General features: G+C 45.0%; 1 protein-coding gene across 1 annotated transcript; it reads left to right on the top strand.

The window, feature by feature from the left end:
• Nucleotides 1-772: 772 nt before the first annotated feature.
• On the top strand, nucleotides 773-16,716 carry zgc:158376 (uncharacterized protein LOC100101643 homolog). Its single transcript, XM_063904120.1, is given in 11 exon segments — nucleotides 773-808; nucleotides 810-959; nucleotides 3,344-3,487; nucleotides 3,595-3,681; nucleotides 8,421-8,606; nucleotides 10,625-10,657; nucleotides 10,728-11,914; nucleotides 11,992-12,155; nucleotides 12,264-12,425; nucleotides 12,564-12,785; nucleotides 12,868-16,716. Coding segments are annotated over 11 exon segments (2,643 nt in total). The 3' UTR covers nucleotides 13,140-16,716.
• Nucleotides 16,717-16,949: the final 233 nt, after the last annotated feature.

Below are 16,949 nucleotides of genomic sequence, written 5' to 3'. Positions count from 1 at the left end.
CCTCAGGCTGTGGGATATTATTATGAGTATCTTTTTAAACCTTTTTTATCAACTGATCCATGAATCTAGAAAAATCCAAAAAACTGTCTGTTGCACACATCTGCCGGTTATTTTCTCCATCAAGGTCTCGTTTGGTCTTGAAAATGGTAAAAAATGTACCGTCACAAAATATAAAACATGCATTGATGAGAACGTAAGTAAAACCACAGATCCTCACTAACAATTTTCCAACTTGGGATAAATAAAGTATAGATATCTATCATCGATCTAGCGCAGAAACTGTTCTCATTCTAACTTTCTATTCTTTAATGCTTTGGATCACTATTGACCTCACGTGCAGTGAAGCCAAGAAACAGAAGTAGACAAAGTTCACCCGAAGCAGTGAAAGCAGTTACAGCAAATGATTTGTGGTAATAATGAAGGTAAAACCAGAGAGTTAAGTCTTGTGGAGCTGCAGAGATTATTCTACAGACGTTATACAAAATCTACATTTTCTACTGGACTCCCGTGACCCATATTCACTGTAGTGTCTTTTTATTCAGACCTCTTAATGTGTGTATGTACGAGTGTGTGTATATGTATTGTTTGCGATGAGAGGAATGAAGTGAACTCCTTATACCTTGAATCAGATTGCAGACGTTATGTTCCAAACGGTTCAGCCCTAGCTACACCACAGATCAGAGACACAGTCATGTCTTTAGTTCTTCATGTCTTCTGGAGTCTCTTCCTCTTTAATGCTCTCTCTATGTGTTTGCAGCTGAGTTGATTGGGGATGTCGGGCAGTAAGTCGCTGGGCGGGGGGGCCGGCGGGGGGGGCGCGGCGACGGCGGACGCGGTGCCGGCGCTGCCAGGCCTGCACCAGGACCGAGTGTGGGGAGTGTCACTTCTGTAAGGACATGAAGAAATTTGGAGGACCCGGACGCATGAAGCAGTCCTGCCTGTTGAGACAGTGCACCGCGGTGAGACAGACACACACACATACACACACTCACACACACAGTTCTCTGTTGCAGCAGCAGGCACATGAGTACTGTGAGTCGGGCCATGTAAACAGAATGTTCTGCTCCTGGTGTCTTTAGATGAAAACGCGTGATGAGCTGATATAAACTATTATAATAAATCCTATTTGTTTATTATTCAGTCAGAGGAGCATTGTGTAAATGTGCAGCAGAGTCAGGAGATGCATCTCACTTCAGGAGGGACATTATTTTACATCTTATCTACTGATGCATGTATTGTGAGGACCTTCATGAGGGGGAGTTTTCTGCATTCAGAGCACAGCTCCCCCGAAGCACCGGCAGACACGAGAAAACTAAACACAAATACACAGCATTAACGACGACCACTTCCTTCAGAGTGAAGAGACAAACAACATGCCTCGTTGGCTGCATGAGACAGAGGGAAGTCTCCCTGTGTGTAATACATCAGGATATCACGGTACTTTGAGCAGTAAAGCGTCGCGGCTTCATGGTGCTTGCGACTCTTAATCACACGAGAGCAGCCAGCGAGACGTGAGCTGAGATTTCAAAATAAAATACCTTCTTACACACGTGACATCATATAACAAGAAATACAACAACTAATGATCATGTTGTTCTTTGAAAGATGTATCAGAACCGTGTGAATGTGTTTAACGGCTGCATGTATATTCTTATTGTTCATGTAACTTCTCTGGATGGGATAAGATCACAACCATGCTGTGTGGAGGTCTGATCACATCCGATGGGAGCTGTGGTCCAACGCTCCTCTCCCAGTGTCACTCCTCCCTGTGAGGCTGAGTCACACACCGATAGGAACTGTGTTTACTCTGCATTGAACGGGGGTTATTGTTTCTCTGCTTTCAGATGAGCTCACATCCATGATATCAATAATTATAAAACAGATATGTTTTTCTACAGTAACATTATCAGAAGGAGCTGCACCATTAATGTCCCTTCAGTGCAATATTTGAACCAATGACAATCTGAAGAATGGAAACCATCAGTGTGTGCAACTCTGATCTAAATCTGTTTAATATTTCCACCAGTTAAACACCTGCAGTTCACCAAGTTAAACACACTAATGCAGATCTTACAGAAGAGAGGACACACACACACACACACACACACACACACACATGCTCTCTGAAGGTGTGTTTTATTTTTATTTATTTTCTGGGTTCTTAAATAGCCTCAGCAGGCGCCGTGCTGAGTTTCCGTGGCAACCAGGGACGGTTGCTGGCACTGAGTGAGAGAGTTGGCTTTGATCCATCGCCGTGGTTACAGAGATGCTCACACACAGGGCCAGTGGATCTTCATTATTAATTCAATTCAATGGGACTTTATTTTTCATGAGCTATATTATTTCTGTGTTTGTGGAGCAGGAGGCGCCCTCTGCTGGCTGTTACCTCTGACATGAACAGATTTTCACATATAAATATACCTGCATAACCCAACTGACACCACCTGTCTCTCTCTCTCTACCTGTCTCTCTCTCTCCCTTCACCAACCACACCTGTCTCTCTGTCTTCACCTGTCTGTCTCTCTCTCTCCCCTCACCGTCCACACCTGTCTCTCTCTTTGTCTGTCTTGACCTCTCTCTCTCTCTCCCCTCACCGTCCACACTTATCCCTGTCTGTCTTCAACTGTCTCTCTCTCTCTCTCTCTCCACCTGTTTCTCTCTCTCTCTCCCCTCACCGTCCACACTTATCCCTGTCTGTCTTCAACTGTCTCTCTCTCTCTCTCTCTCCACCTGTTTCTCTCTCTCTCTCCCCTCACCGTCCACACTTATCCCTGTCTGTCTTCAACTGTCTCTCTCTCTCTCTCTCTCTCCACCTGTTTCTCTCTCTCTCTCCCCTCACCGTCCACACTTATCCCTGTCTGTCTTCAACTGTCTCTCTCTCTCTCTCCACCTGTTTCTCTCTCTCTCTACCTGTCTCTCTCTCTACCTGTCTCTCTCTCTCTCCCCTCACCGTCCACACCTGTCTCTGTCTTCACCTGTCTGTCTCTCTCTCTCCCCTCACCAACCACACCTGTCTCTCTCTCTCTCTACCTGTCTCTCTCTCTCTCCCCTCACCGTCCACACCTATCTCTTTCTCTGTCTCTGTCTTCACTTGTCTGTGTCTCTCTTTTTACCCGTCTCTCTCTCTCTCCCCTCACCAACCACACTTGTCTCTCTCTCTGTCTCTGTCTTCACCTGCCTGTCTCTTTCTCTCTCCTCTCACCGTCCACACCTGTCTCTCTCTGTCTCTCTCTCCACCTGTTTCTCTCCCTCTACCCGTCTCTCTCTCTCCATCTGTCTTTCTCTCTCCACCTCTCTTGCTACACCTGTCTCTCTCTACCTGTCTCTCTCTGTGTCTGTGCAGCCGGTGCTGCCTCACACGGCGGTGTGTTTTGCGTGTGGAGAGGCGGGTAAGGAGGACACGGTGGAGTCGGAGGAGGAGAAGTTCAGCCTCTCTCTGATGGAGTGCACCATCTGCAACGAGATCATCCACCCCAGCTGCCTCAAGGTGAGCCTCACACCATCTACTGCTGATCCTTATTGTCGTTGTTATTGTTTACATGCTGTCTAACGTGTGTGTGTGTGTGTGTGTGTGTGTGTGTGTGTGTGTGTCAGATGGGTAAGGCTGAAGGAATCATCAACGATGAGATCCCAAACTGCTGGGAGTGTCCAAAGTGCCACAAGGAGGGTAAAACCAGTAAGGTAAGAAGCTCACTTCCTGCCTCACCTGTCCAACAGGTAGTGCAGTGTGTCCTAAAAAGCCGCCCCCCCCACACGCTGTTCATTCACAGGTCTGACAGCCTCTCATCAGTGTCATTAGGAGTCCTTTCAGAATAAAATACTGTAACTCAAACAAAACGAGTCCTTCAGAGTAAAATACTGTAACTCAAACAAAACCAGTCCTTCAGAGTAAAATACTGTAACTCAAACAAAACGAGTCCTTCAGAATAAAATACTGTAACTCAAACAAAACCAGTCCTTCAGAGTAAAATACTGTAACTCAAACAAAACCAGTCCTTTCAGATAAAATACTGTAACTCAAACAAAACGAGTCCTTCAGAGTAAAATACTGTAACTCAAACAAAACGAGTCCTTCAGAATAAAATACTGTAACTCAAACAAAACGAGTCCTTCAGAGTAAAATACTGTAACTCAAACAAAAAGAGTCCTTTCAGAATAAAATACTGTAACTCAAACAAAAAGAGTCCTTTCAGAATAAAATACTGTAACTCAAACAAAACCAGTCCTTTCAGAATAAAATACTGTAACTCAAACAAAACGAGTCCTTCAGAGTAAAATACTGTAACTCAAACAAAACGAGTCCTTTCAGAATAAAATACTGTAACTCAAACAAAACGAGTCCTTCAGAGTAAAATACTGTAACTCAAACAAAAAGAGTCCTTTCAGAGTAAAATACTGTAACTCAAACAAAACGAGTCCTTTCAGAATAAAATACTGTAACTCAAACAAAACGAGTCCTTCAGAGTAAAATACTGTAACTCAAACAAAACGAGTCCTTTCAGAATAAAATACTGTAACTCAAACAAAACGAGTCCTTCAGAGTAAAATACTGTAACTCAAACAAAAAGAGTCCTTTCAGAATAAAATACTGTAACTCAAACAAAAAGAGTCCTTTCAGAATAAAATACTGTAACTCAAACAAAACGAGTCCTTCAGAGTAAAATACTGTAACTCAAACAAAACCAGTCCTTTCAGAATAAAATACTGTAACTCAAACAAAAAGAGTCCTTTCAGAGTAAAATACTGTAACTCAAACAAAACGAGTCCTTTCAGAGTAAAATACTGTAACTCAAACAAAACGAGTCCTTCAGAGTAAAATACTGTAACTCAAACAAAACGAGTCCTTCAGAGTAAAATACTGTAACTCAAACAAAACGAGTCCTTTCAGAATAAAATACTGTAACTCAAACAAAACCAGTCCTTCAGAGTAAAATACTGTAACTCAAACAAAACCAGTCCTTTCAGAGTAAAATACTGTAACTCAAACAAAAAGAGTCCTTCAGAGTAAAATACTGTAACTCAAACAAAAAGAGTCCTTTCAGAGTAAAATACTGTAACTCAAACAAAACGAGTCCTTCAGAGTAAAATACTGTAACTCAAACAAAAAGAGTCCTTTCAGAGTAAAATACTGTAACTCAAACAAAACCAGTCCTTTCAGAATAAAATACTGTAACTCAAACAAAACCAGTCCTTCAGAGTAAAATACTGTAACTCAAACAAAACCAGTCCTTTCAGAATAAAATACTGTAACTCAAACAAAACGAGTCCTTCAGAGTAAAATACTGTAACTCAAACAAAACGAGTCCTTCAGAGTAAAATACTGTAACTCAAACAAAACGAGTCCTTCAGAGTAAAATACTGTAACTCAAACAAAACGAGTCCTTTCAGAATAAAATACTGTAACTCAAACAAAAAGAGTCCTTCAGAGTAAAATACTGTAACTCAAACAAAAAGAGTCCTTTCAGAATAAAATACTGTAACTCAAACAAAACGAGTCCTTTCAGAATAAAATACTGTAACTCAAACAAAACGAGTCCTTTCAGAGTAAAATACTGTAACTCAAACAAAAAGAGTCCTTCAGAGTAAAATACTGTAACTCAAACAAAACGAGTCCTTCAGAGTAAAATACTGTAACTCAAACAAAACGAGTCCTTCAGAGTAAAATACTGTAACTCAAACAAAACGAGTCCTTTCAGAGTAAAATACTGTAACTCAAACAAAACGAGTCCTTCAGAGTAAAATACTGTAACTCAAACAAAAAGAGTCCTTCAGAGTAAAATACTGTAACTCAAACAAAAAGAGTCCTTCAGAGTAAAATACTGTAACTCAAACAAAACGAGTCCTTCAGAGTAAAATACTGTAACTCAAACAAAACGAGTCCTTCAGAGTAAAATACTGTAACTCAAACAAAAAGAGTCCTTTCAGAGTAAAATACTGTAACTCAAACAAAACGAGTCCTTCAGAGTAAAATACTGTAACTCAAACAAAAAGAGTCCTTCAGAGTAAAATACTGTAACTCAAACAAAACGAGTCCTTCAGAGTAAAATACTGTAACTCAAACAAAACGAGTCCTTTCAGAATAAAATACTGTAACTCAAACAAAACGAGTCCTTCAGAGTAAAATACTGTAACTCAAACAAAACGAGTCCTTTCAGAGTAAAATACTGTAACTCAAACAAAAAGAGTCCTTCAGAGTAAAATACTGTAACTCAAACAAAACGAGTCCTTCAGAGTAAAATACTGTAACTCAAACAAAACGAGTCCTTCAGAGTAAAATACTGTAACTCAAACAAAAAGAGTCCTTTCAGAGTAAAATACTGTAACTCAAACAAAACGAGTCCTTCAGAGTAAAATACTGTAACTCAAACAAAAAGAGTCCTTCAGAGTAAAATACTGTAACTCAAACAAAACGAGTCCTTCAGAGTAAAATACTGTAACTCAAACAAAACGAGTCCTTTCAGAATAAAATACTGTAACTCAAACAAAACGAGTCCTTCAGAGTAAAATACTGTAACTCAAACAAAACGAGTCCTTTCAGAATAAAATACTGTAACTCAAACAAAACGAGTCCTTTCAGAATAAAATACTGTAACTCAAACAAAACGAGTCCTTTCAGAGTAAAATACTGTAACTCAAACAAAACGAGTCCTTCAGAATAAAATACTGTAACTCAAACAAAACGAGTCCTTCAGAGTAAAATACTGTAACTCAAACAAAACGAGTCCTTTCAGAGTAAAATACTGTAACTCAAACAAAACGAGTCCTTTCAGAATAAAATACTGTAACTCAAACAAAACGAGTCCTTCAGAGTAAAATACTGTAACTCAAACAAAACGAGTCCTTCAGAGTAAAATACTGTAACTCAAACAAAACGAGTCCTTTCAGAGTAAAATACTGTAACTCAAACAAAACGAGTCCTTCAGAATAAAATACTGTAACTCAAACAAAACGAGTCCTTCAGAGTAAAATACTGTAACTCAAACAAAACGAGTCCTTTCAGAGTAAAATACTGTAACTCAAACAAAACGAGTCCTTTCAGAATAAAATACTGTAACTCAAACAAAACGAGTCCTTCAGAGTAAAATACTGTAACTCAAACAAAACGAGTCCTTCAGAGTAAAATACTGTAACTCAAACAAAACGAGTCCTTTCAGAGTAAAATACTGTAACTCAAACAAAACGAGTCCTTTCAGAATAAAATACTGTAACTCAAACAAAACCAGTCCTTTCAGAATAAAATACTGTAACTCAAACAAAACCAGTCCTTTCAGAATAAAATACTGTAACTCAAACAAAACGAGTCCTTTCAGAATAAAATACTGTAACTCAAACAAAACCAGTCCTTTCAGAGTAAAATACTGTAACTCAAACAAAACCAGTCCTTTCAGAATAAAATACTGTAACTCAAACAAAACGAGTCCTTCAGAGTAAAATACTGTAACTCAAACAAAACGAGTCCTTTCAGAATAAAATACTGTAACTCAAACAAAACGAGTCCTTTCAGAATAAAATACTGTAACTCAAACAAAACGAGTCCTTCAGAATAAAATACTGTAACTCAAACAAAACGAGTCCTTCAGAGTAAAATACTGTAACTCAAACAAAACGAGTCCTTCAGAATAAAATACTGTAACTCAAACAAAACGAGTCCTTCAGAATAAAATACTGTAACTCAAACAAAACGAGTCCTTCAGAGTAAAATACTCTAACTCAAACAAAACGAGTCCTTCAGAGTAAAATACTATAACTCAAACAAAACGAGTCCTTCAGAGTAAAATACTGTAACTCAAACAAAACGAGTCCAGAATAAAATACTGTAACTCAAACAAAACGAGTCCTTCAGAGTAAAATACTCTAACTCAAACAAAACGAGTCCTTTCAGAATAAAATACTGTAACTCAAACAAAACGAGTCCTTTCAGAGTAAAATACTGTAACTCAAACAAAACGAGTCCTTTCAGAATAAAATACTGTAACTCAAACAAAACCAGTCCTTTCAGAGTAAAATACTGTAACTCAAACAAAACGAGTCCTTCAGAGTAAAATACTGTAACTCAAACAAAACGAGTCCTTCAGAGTAAAATACTGTAACTCAAACAAAACGAGTCCTTCAGAGTAAAATACTGTAACTCAAACAAAACGAGTCCTTTCAGAATAAAATACTGTAACTCAAACAAAACGAGTCCTTTCAGAATAAAATACTGTAACTCAAACAAAACAAGTCCTTTCAGAATAAAATACTGGAACTCATTCATTGTAATACTTTGAGGAAATATATGAGCTTCATTCTTGTGATGTAGTGACTTTAAACCCTCCCACTTTAAAGGTGTATATTTGTGATGTGTGGGGGTCTTTGATTGTGGTGGGTCTGTCTGAAATGGACTTCCTTTGTATGTAAGCGTGCTTCCTGTTGGTGTGCAGGATCAGGCGGACGGCTCGGGGAAGCGCCGGCTGGATAACGGAGAGGTCGGCCGCTGGAAGCTCACAGACGACCCCCCCCCCAAAAAGAAAGCCCCTCCCTCCCTGGAGGAGGGGGGGAGACAAGAGGGGGGACACAAGAGGAAGAAGGAGAAGGAGTTGCCGCAGGACAGCGGGCCCAAAAAGAAGGTCAGCCAATCACAGCGCAGAGAGTCAGCCGATCGCAGCGCGGAGAGAAAGCCGATCGCAGAGCAGAGAGTCAGCCGATCGCAGAGCAGAGAGTCAGCCGATCGCAGAGCAGAGAGTCAGCCGATCGCAGAGCAGAGAGTCAGCCGATCGCAGAGCAGAGAGTCAGCCGATCGCAGAGCAGAGAGTCAGCCGATCGCAGAGCAGAGTGTCAGCCTATCGCAGAGTGTCAGCCGATCGCAGAGTGTCAGCCGATCGCAGAGTGTCAGCGATCGCAGAGTGTCAGCCGATCGCAGAGTGTCAGCCGATCGCAGAGTGTCAGCCGATCGCAGAGTGTCAGCCGATCGCAGAGTGTCAGCCGATCGCAGAGTGTCAGCCGATCGCAGAGTGTCAGCCGATCGCAGAGTGTCAGCCGATCGCAGAGTGTCAGCCGATCGCAGAGTGTCAGCCGATCGCAGAGTGTCAGCCGATCGCAGAGTGTCAGCCGATCGCAGAGTGTCAGCCGATCGCAGAGTGTCAGCCGATCGCAGAGTGTCAGCCGATCGCAGAGTGTCAGCCGATCGCAGCGCGGAGAGAAAGCCGATCGCAGCGCGGAGAGAAAGCCGACCGCAGAGCGGAGTGTCAGCCGACCGCAGAGCAGAGTCAGCCGACCGCAGAGCAGAGTCAGCCGACCGCAGAGCAGAGTCAGCCGACCGCAGAGCAGAGTCAGCCGACCGCAGAGCAGAGTCAGCCCGATCGCAGAGCGGAGAGCAGAGACACCTATCTGATATCCTGTGGATCCTCAGTTATTTAACTTTCCTTATCTCCTGAGATTATTCTAAAAACGTTTCAATGTTTCAGAAAAAAAAACTGTAACCAAAAAAAACATCCTTCAAATAAAAAAACTGTAATCAAACAAAACGGTCCTTTTAGAATAAAATACGTAACTCAAACAAAAACCCTCCTTTTAGAGTAAAATACGAATAAACAAAACGATCCTTTTAGAAAATACTTTAACTCAAACAAAAAGATCCTTCAGATAAAATATGTAACTAAACAAAAGGTCCTTTAAGGGGAAAATACTGTCCAAAAAAAACCCCGGGCCTTTCAAATAAAATACTGTAACTCAAACAAAAGGTCCTTTTAAATAAAATTACGTAACCAAAAAAAACAAGTCCTTTAGAATAAAATATGGGAACTCCCTCATTTAATACTTTGAGGAAATATAGGCTTTATTCTTTTATGTAGTGACTTTAAAACCCTCCCCCTTTAAAGGTTATATTTGTGATTTTGGGGGGCTTTGGTTTTTGGGGGGTCTGTCTGAAAAGGACTTCCTTTTTATTTAAGGGGCTTCCGTGGTTTGCAGGACAGGGGACGGCTCGGGGGAACGCCGGCTGGATAACGGAGAGCGGCCGCGGGAATCACAGACACCCCCCCCCCCAAAAAGAAAGCCCCCCCCCCCTGGAGGAGGGGGGGGGGACAAGAGGGGACACAAGAGGAAAAGGAGAAGGAGTTGCCGGGACAGCGGGCCAAAAGAAAATCACCAAACAAGCGCAGGAAATCAGCCCATCCGCGCGGAGAAAAACGATCGCAGAGAAAACACCGATCCAGGAAGGTCCCTCGCAGACAGAGGTCAGCCGTCGAGAGCAAGAGTCAGCCGATCGAAAAGGGAGAAGGGCAGCCGATCGCAGAGCGAGATCAGCATCGAGAGCGGGGGCCATGAGAGCAAAAGAGCCACCAAGCAGGGTACCTATAAATTCAGCCATCGCAAGTGTCAGCCGATCGCAAGTGCAGCCCATCGCAAGTGTCAGCCCTCGCCCGAGTTCAGCCGATCGCAAATGTACCGATCGCAGGTGTTTTGACAAAACACCAACTTTACCAGAAAGACTTTCCTGTTCCTGACTCTCTCCTCCTCTCTCTTCTGACTCCTCCCTCCCCTCTGATCTGACTCTCTCCTCTGACACTCTCGCTCTCTCCTTCCCCTCTGACTCTTCCACTCTGACGCCTCCCTCACTTCTGACTCCTCTGTTCCTCTCTTCCAGATGAAGGGGGGCCATGAGAGGCGTCTGAAGAAGGTAGGTGTGCTCCCGTCTCCCCGCTGCTGGAGCTCTGAGCAGCAGACTGATCGTGTTCTCCTCTCTGCAGAAACCCAAGCAGGAGGCGTTGGAGTCCAATGGGCCCCCCCCTTCAGCTGCAGGATCAGCAGGAGGTCTGCAGGGATCCTCCTCTTCTTCTCAGCCTGGGGGAGGAGGAGGGGGGACGTCCAGCGCGGACCAGCGCTCCCACCACAGGGAGAAGCTGGAGCGCTTCAAGAGGATGTGTCTGCTGGAGCGCCGGCCTGAGTCCTCCTCCTCCTCCTCCTCCAGCTCCGAGTCTGACTCCGAGTCCGAGTCCGACGACTCCCTAAGGGGGGAGCAGGGGGGAGGAGGCTCCTCGCCCTCCTCCTCTTCCCCTGCCCCGCCCCCTCCCGTCGTCTACGGTAACAGCAGCGGGGGGAGATTGGAGCGGGAGAGGAGGGAGAGAGAGAGGGAGCGAGAGAGGGAGCGGCGGCTGGCTGAGCTCGGCTTCAGCGCCAGTGAGGAGTCTGAAGGGGAGGGGGGAAGGGGGGAGGAAGAGGTGAAGGAGGAGGAGCAGCAGGGAGGGGGGGAGAAGGCTCGACGGAGAGGGGAGGCGGGGCTTCCTCAGAGAGGACGGAAAGGGGGAGTCGAGGACGAGGAGGACACACCCCCCTCTGACAGGACCAGGAAAAACTCCTCCTCCCTCCCCCCGCCCTCACCCCTGTCTTCCAATCAGATGCCTCCCCAGCACGACGGGAAGCAGCGCAGCAACGGGCAGGAGGCCCGGAACGGCCGGACACGAGGGGGGGCGGGGAGGGAGGGCGGGGAGAAAGAGAACGCCAGTGGAGTTCTGACCAATCACAGACACGGTGGGGGAGGAGGGGGCGGGACCAAGGGCAGCCGCGGCAACAAGATCCGTAGCAACAGCAAGACGTCCAGGAACATCTCCTCCCTCCCCACCTCTAATGGGGGGGGGGGAGGGGGAGGCGGCCTCATGATGTCGGCCATGGCGGCCTCCCCCTGCTCCTCCCGCCTCGCGTCCCGCTCTCAGATGATGAAGCGCAGCCCGCCTGCCGTGCCCTCACCCCCCCGCCCCGTACAGATGGAGAGGCACCTGGTCCGCCCCCCCCCTGCCTGCCCCGAGCCCAGCTGCCTCCCCCTGGACTCCGGCTCCTCCCACATCATGACCAGAGACGTCTGGTTGAGCGTCTTCACCCACCTGAGCCAGAGGGAGCTGTGCGTCTGCATGAGGGTGTGTCGCACCTGGAGCCGCTGGTGAGTCAACTGACCTCTAACCTCACTGTGACCGTGACCTCACTCTGATCTCACTGTGACCTCTGACTTCTCCTCAGGTGTTGTGATAAAAGGCTGTGGACGCAGATTGATCTGAGCCGGCAGCGCTCCATCACCCCCCCCATGCTGAGTGGTATCATCCGCCGGCAGCCTGTCTCCCTCAACCTGGGCTATACCAACATCTCCAAGAAACAGCTGATGTGGCTCATCAACCGCCTGCCAGGTCTGTAGACTCACCTGTGGGTTTCACCTGTGGGTCTCACGTGTGGTATCTCAACTGTAGTCTCACCTGTGCCAACCCCCCCCACCCCCACCCCCACCCCCCCCCCAGGTCTCCTGGAGCTGAATGTGAGTGGGTGTCCCTGGTCGGCGGTGTCCGCTCTGTGTCAAGCAATCTGTCCCTGTCTGAAGCTGCTGGACCTCAGCAGGGTGGAGGACCTCAAAGACTCTCACCTGAGGGAGCTGCTGGCCCCGCCCCCTGACACCAGGACAGGTGAGACACACACACACACTCACCCACCACTGTCACCTGACATGAAGTCACCTATAATCTAAAACGCTGAATTATCAGGAGAAATCAGCGTCTGATTGGTGCTCAGCTCATGACCTCTGCTCTCTGATTGGTGCTTAGCTCACGGTGAGACCAGAGTGGGGCGGTTCCAGAATGTGACGGAGCTGCGATTGGCCGGTCTGGATCTGACGGACACATCCTGCCGGCTGCTGGTCCGCTACGTGCCTCACCTGAGCCGGTTGGACCTGAGTCAGTGCGGGAACATCTCGGACCAGGCGCTGCACACCCTCACCTCCTCCGCCTCCCCCCTGAGGGAGAGCCTCACCCACATCAGCCTGGCAGGTAAAGCCCTCACCTGTGTGCTGTGTCTCTGACGCTCTGCAGGTGTCCCTGACCTCTAACCCCCCCCCCTCTCTCCCTGCAGGCTGTGGGAAGGTGACAGAGCAGCTCCTCCCTCTGCTGCGCCGCTGTTCCTCCCTTCAGACGGCCAACCTCCGCTCCTGCTCGCTCCTCCCCCCCGAGACCGGACAGCTGCTCTGCTTCCCCCCCCACGCCTCCTCTTCCTCGTCCTCCTCTTCCTCCTCCTCTTCCTCCTCTGCCACCACCACGGCTGCTGCTTCATCCTCTTCCTCTTCCTCCTCTTCCTCCTCTTCCTCCTGTCCTCCTGAAGACAGAACGCTGCTGAAGAATAGCTAAACCCCCCCCTCCCTTCACACCTGGTTACACTACACACAGGTGAGGAAGAGGAGGCAACATTTCTGCGAGGAGGAGGCTTCAAACAGAAAACCCTGAGCATGTACATATTTGTTCTCTGTATAATTTTGGGTGTGTGTATATATCTGTAGTTTACTGTAAATTACCCTTTACCTTTGAGACCCCCCCCTACACTCCTTCCTCTCTTTCCGTCCTCCATCCTCATGCCTCCTACTCTTCAGTAGCTGAAGGGAGACGTGAAAATCTAAAGTCAATCATCTGTTTGTGTGATGTCACAGGAGACACCCCCCACCCTGAACACACACACACACACACACACACACACACACAGGAAGTCCTTACATTTAGTCAGTGGGAACTTTAAATCAGTCTGACTTTCTCTCCTGCCCCTGAATGCCTCATTCCTCTATGGTAAGCTAACAGAAGGGAAGGCTAACAGTTTCCCTCCTCTGCCAGTGTTTGTGCTAAGCTAGGCTAGGAGCTAATCCACAGCTGTTCTGATCGTCATGTGGTTTTCAACATGTGACCTGTCAGATTTAGAGAGGGATGCTGGTTCTACAAAACAAGACAAGCGGAGAGTGTGTTTGTCTCTCAGTGTTTCATATTAAATCTCTGTCCACACGTCAGCGTGGACGCACGTGAGCACACGTTGGCATGGAGAATAATCTGAGGCTGAGTCAGAGACCTCCATGTGTCTCTGCAGAAGGAACACACACAACCTCACCCCAACTGACTGTATATCAATAATGTTTATTTTAAACTGCATCTTAGGGGTGCGGGGGGGACTGCAAATTACACAAACTAAGATCATATCTGAAATCTGTTTCTCCCTGGATTCAGTATTTATTCTGAAACACAGAAAACAAAATGTCTTGTTCTGTCCAACCAACAAACACTGTGTGTGTGTGTGTGTGTGTGTGTGTGTGTGTGTGTGTGTGTGTGTGTGTGTGTGTGTGTGTGTGTGTGTGTGTGTGTGTGTGTGTGTGTGTGTGTGTGTGTGTGTGTGTGTGTGTGTGTGTGTGTGTGTGTGTGTGTGTGTGTGTGTGTGTGTGTGTGTGTGTGTGTGTGTGTGTGTGTGTGTGTGTGTGTGTGTGTGTGTACACACACACTTTATCTCAATCAGCCACAGTTCTGCCTAGTGGGCCGCACTGGTTCTGTCAAAAAAAGAGCGTAATATAAATATCAATTCTGGTCGTTTACAAAACTTTTTTTCATTTTTACAACCCTGTTAATTTTTTTCTAATTGATTTAGAATTGAAAGAGGGGGGCAGTAGTTCATGTGTTGGTCCCTGAAGGAATCATTTCCCTGGTCCAATGAGATTCCTCTCTTTTATCCACCAGTGGGGAATTAACCACAGACCTTATTCCAGGATAATCAAAAACACACCCAAAAACCATTGACCTCCAGACCAGGGGACAGGTGAGGAAGTGCTGACTCATGTCAGGGTTTAGGACTCATTCCTATAATTTTTTTTAATTTAAAAACGCGCCTTAATTCACAAATCTATCATGAAACCGTAAAGGATGTGAGCTTCATCACAGCATGAATCAGACGGATGCACCCAGGCTAGCAGTTTCCCTCCGCTCCCAGTGTTTGTGCTAAGCTAGGCTAACCTGAAGCATAGCAACTGTTCCTTTAAACGTGTCACAGCCCAGACATTGCAGGTGTGTGTCAGTACTCCCTCTTGTGCTCCTACTCTCCTATTATTGATTGTTTTCTCAGGAGTTCTTCTTTCTGTTTGTTTGTATTTATTTTGTGCCACGCTCCCTCCGGTCCAAACACACATTCCTGCTCGTGGTGTTTTAATATTTCATGTTTCCTGTCCATCTTATGAATGGATGAATGTGATTTGTGTTCAGATTTAACTGATGAATTTCAGTCTGTCTTCTACAGGAGGCCCGTCCGGCCACAGCAAGGGGCAGAGCAGTGAAATACTCAAGACATTAAGACTACATCACATCAGTATTGAAGAAACCTGATCAGATATTATCATCCTGGACCATTTCTTTAAAATTGTCACAATCTATGGTTCTACTTCCCATCTCAGTACCTGATCAACCAGAATTTTTGACGAGTATTTAACTGTTCCTGACTTCCTGTTCCTGTGTGTAGTTCCTGGCTGGACGGCTCCTGTAGTTTTCTCAGGGGCCTCACTTATGAACAAACTGACCGTTGTTTAAAGCTTATGAAAGAAATCAATGCAAGCTGCTGATCTGTCGTCCAGCTTCATAAATGACGCCCTGAGGTTTGAGACATGGGGGGAGACGAACAACTGATGTTGTCACTGTTTATTTACTTTGAACTGGCTGTCTTATTGAGGCAGTGGCACTGAGGGGGGAGGGGGGGCTTTACGTCATATCAGATGTACACGACAAATCAAACGACCCTCATGGACTACAGCTATTTTAACATAATATACGTTCTGTTTGGGAGAGCTCAGCAGATGGGCCGCCTTGTACCTGCTAGCATGTTGTTAGTGTGTTAGCTTCGGTTATGGTTGCCTTACCTCTGCTGCACTGCTATCTCTGGAGAACAAAAACACAGCCCTTTCCACCGGTTAGCGTAAAGTAGCTAGCGAGCTGATAGAGATTCCAGTGACTCAGATCTATCTGAATACCTTTAATTTTAGTGTGGTAACTTATTCTACAGCTACACGCTATATAGCTCATTGGTAAGCGAATGGCTAATACTGGCTTGCTACTTGTTAGCTTCATGGCACCATGTTAGCATCACAGTTGCCCTTAGCTAAACAAATAGCGTTTAAATGTCAGGAAAAACAGCGGGAAAACCCTTTGTTAGCTTTGTAGCTCATTAGCTAGCTCACTCTGGTTGTTACGAAACAAGCTGTGGATTCAAAATAAAGATTAGTATTATAAGACTTTGGTCAACAGATTGAACAACAACTCTGAATAACAACTGAATAGTTTCCTTAAATGGAAATGGACAATATGATTCGAAGGTGTATCAGTGCTGTAGAGGTAATAGCTACTTCAGCTAGCTTAGCTGTAGTCCATTACAATTAAAAAGTATTACTAGTTAAATTTTGCCATAAAAGCCGTGCTGTGCCATAAACACTCCAAATCAATGTTCCACTGTTCAGAGGTCAGTTTTTATATTTTATTTTTTGTATTCAGTTGTGATTTAGTTGTTTTTTTACTGTTACGTGGGGATCAATGACGCATATCCCAGCTTAAAGCTTCACCTAGCAACAAGCGAGGAGATCAAATCTGATTGGAGGAAAAATCCCTGACTCATCAAAGCTCTTATCCAATCAGACGCGTGGACATATCTTGGCTTCTTTCTTAGTAAATCTTCATGGATGTTTAAAAGATGCACTGGATCTTCATCCTCATCATCTTCCTCACCTTTTTGCCAAATGTAGTTTTGTTGTGGGAGGGGCATTTTATCCTGTTTCTGTTTTATACTTTGTCCATGACTCTTCCGTTGTGTTGATTAAACAATGAGGAAGAAAAACAGAGCAAAAGAGCAACTCAAGGCAGCTACGAGAGACTACTGTAACATGACTAATAAAGAAGCAATGGGTTCCTTTGTAAACTACTCAGCACGCTCCCATTATTATCACACACTCTTTAATCATATTTATTACGGTTTACTATTCATGAGATTCTGTTTAAAATGATACACAACCTGATTTGATTGAATCTGATTGATTACACTTATTCATGCCAAAATTATAAGATTTTACAAGATTTTTCAAAATTATAATTACCTACAAATATTCATAATCTTTATAATTGTTATTTTTATATTACTGAAATGTATTTATGTTA

Source organism: Eleginops maclovinus, chromosome 16, assembly GCF_036324505.1.
Source record: "Eleginops maclovinus isolate JMC-PN-2008 ecotype Puerto Natales chromosome 16, JC_Emac_rtc_rv5, whole genome shotgun sequence".
Classification (NCBI taxonomy): Eukaryota; Metazoa; Chordata; class Actinopteri; order Perciformes; family Eleginopidae; genus Eleginops; species Eleginops maclovinus.
This window is presented reverse-complemented; position numbering and strand designations above follow the sequence as displayed.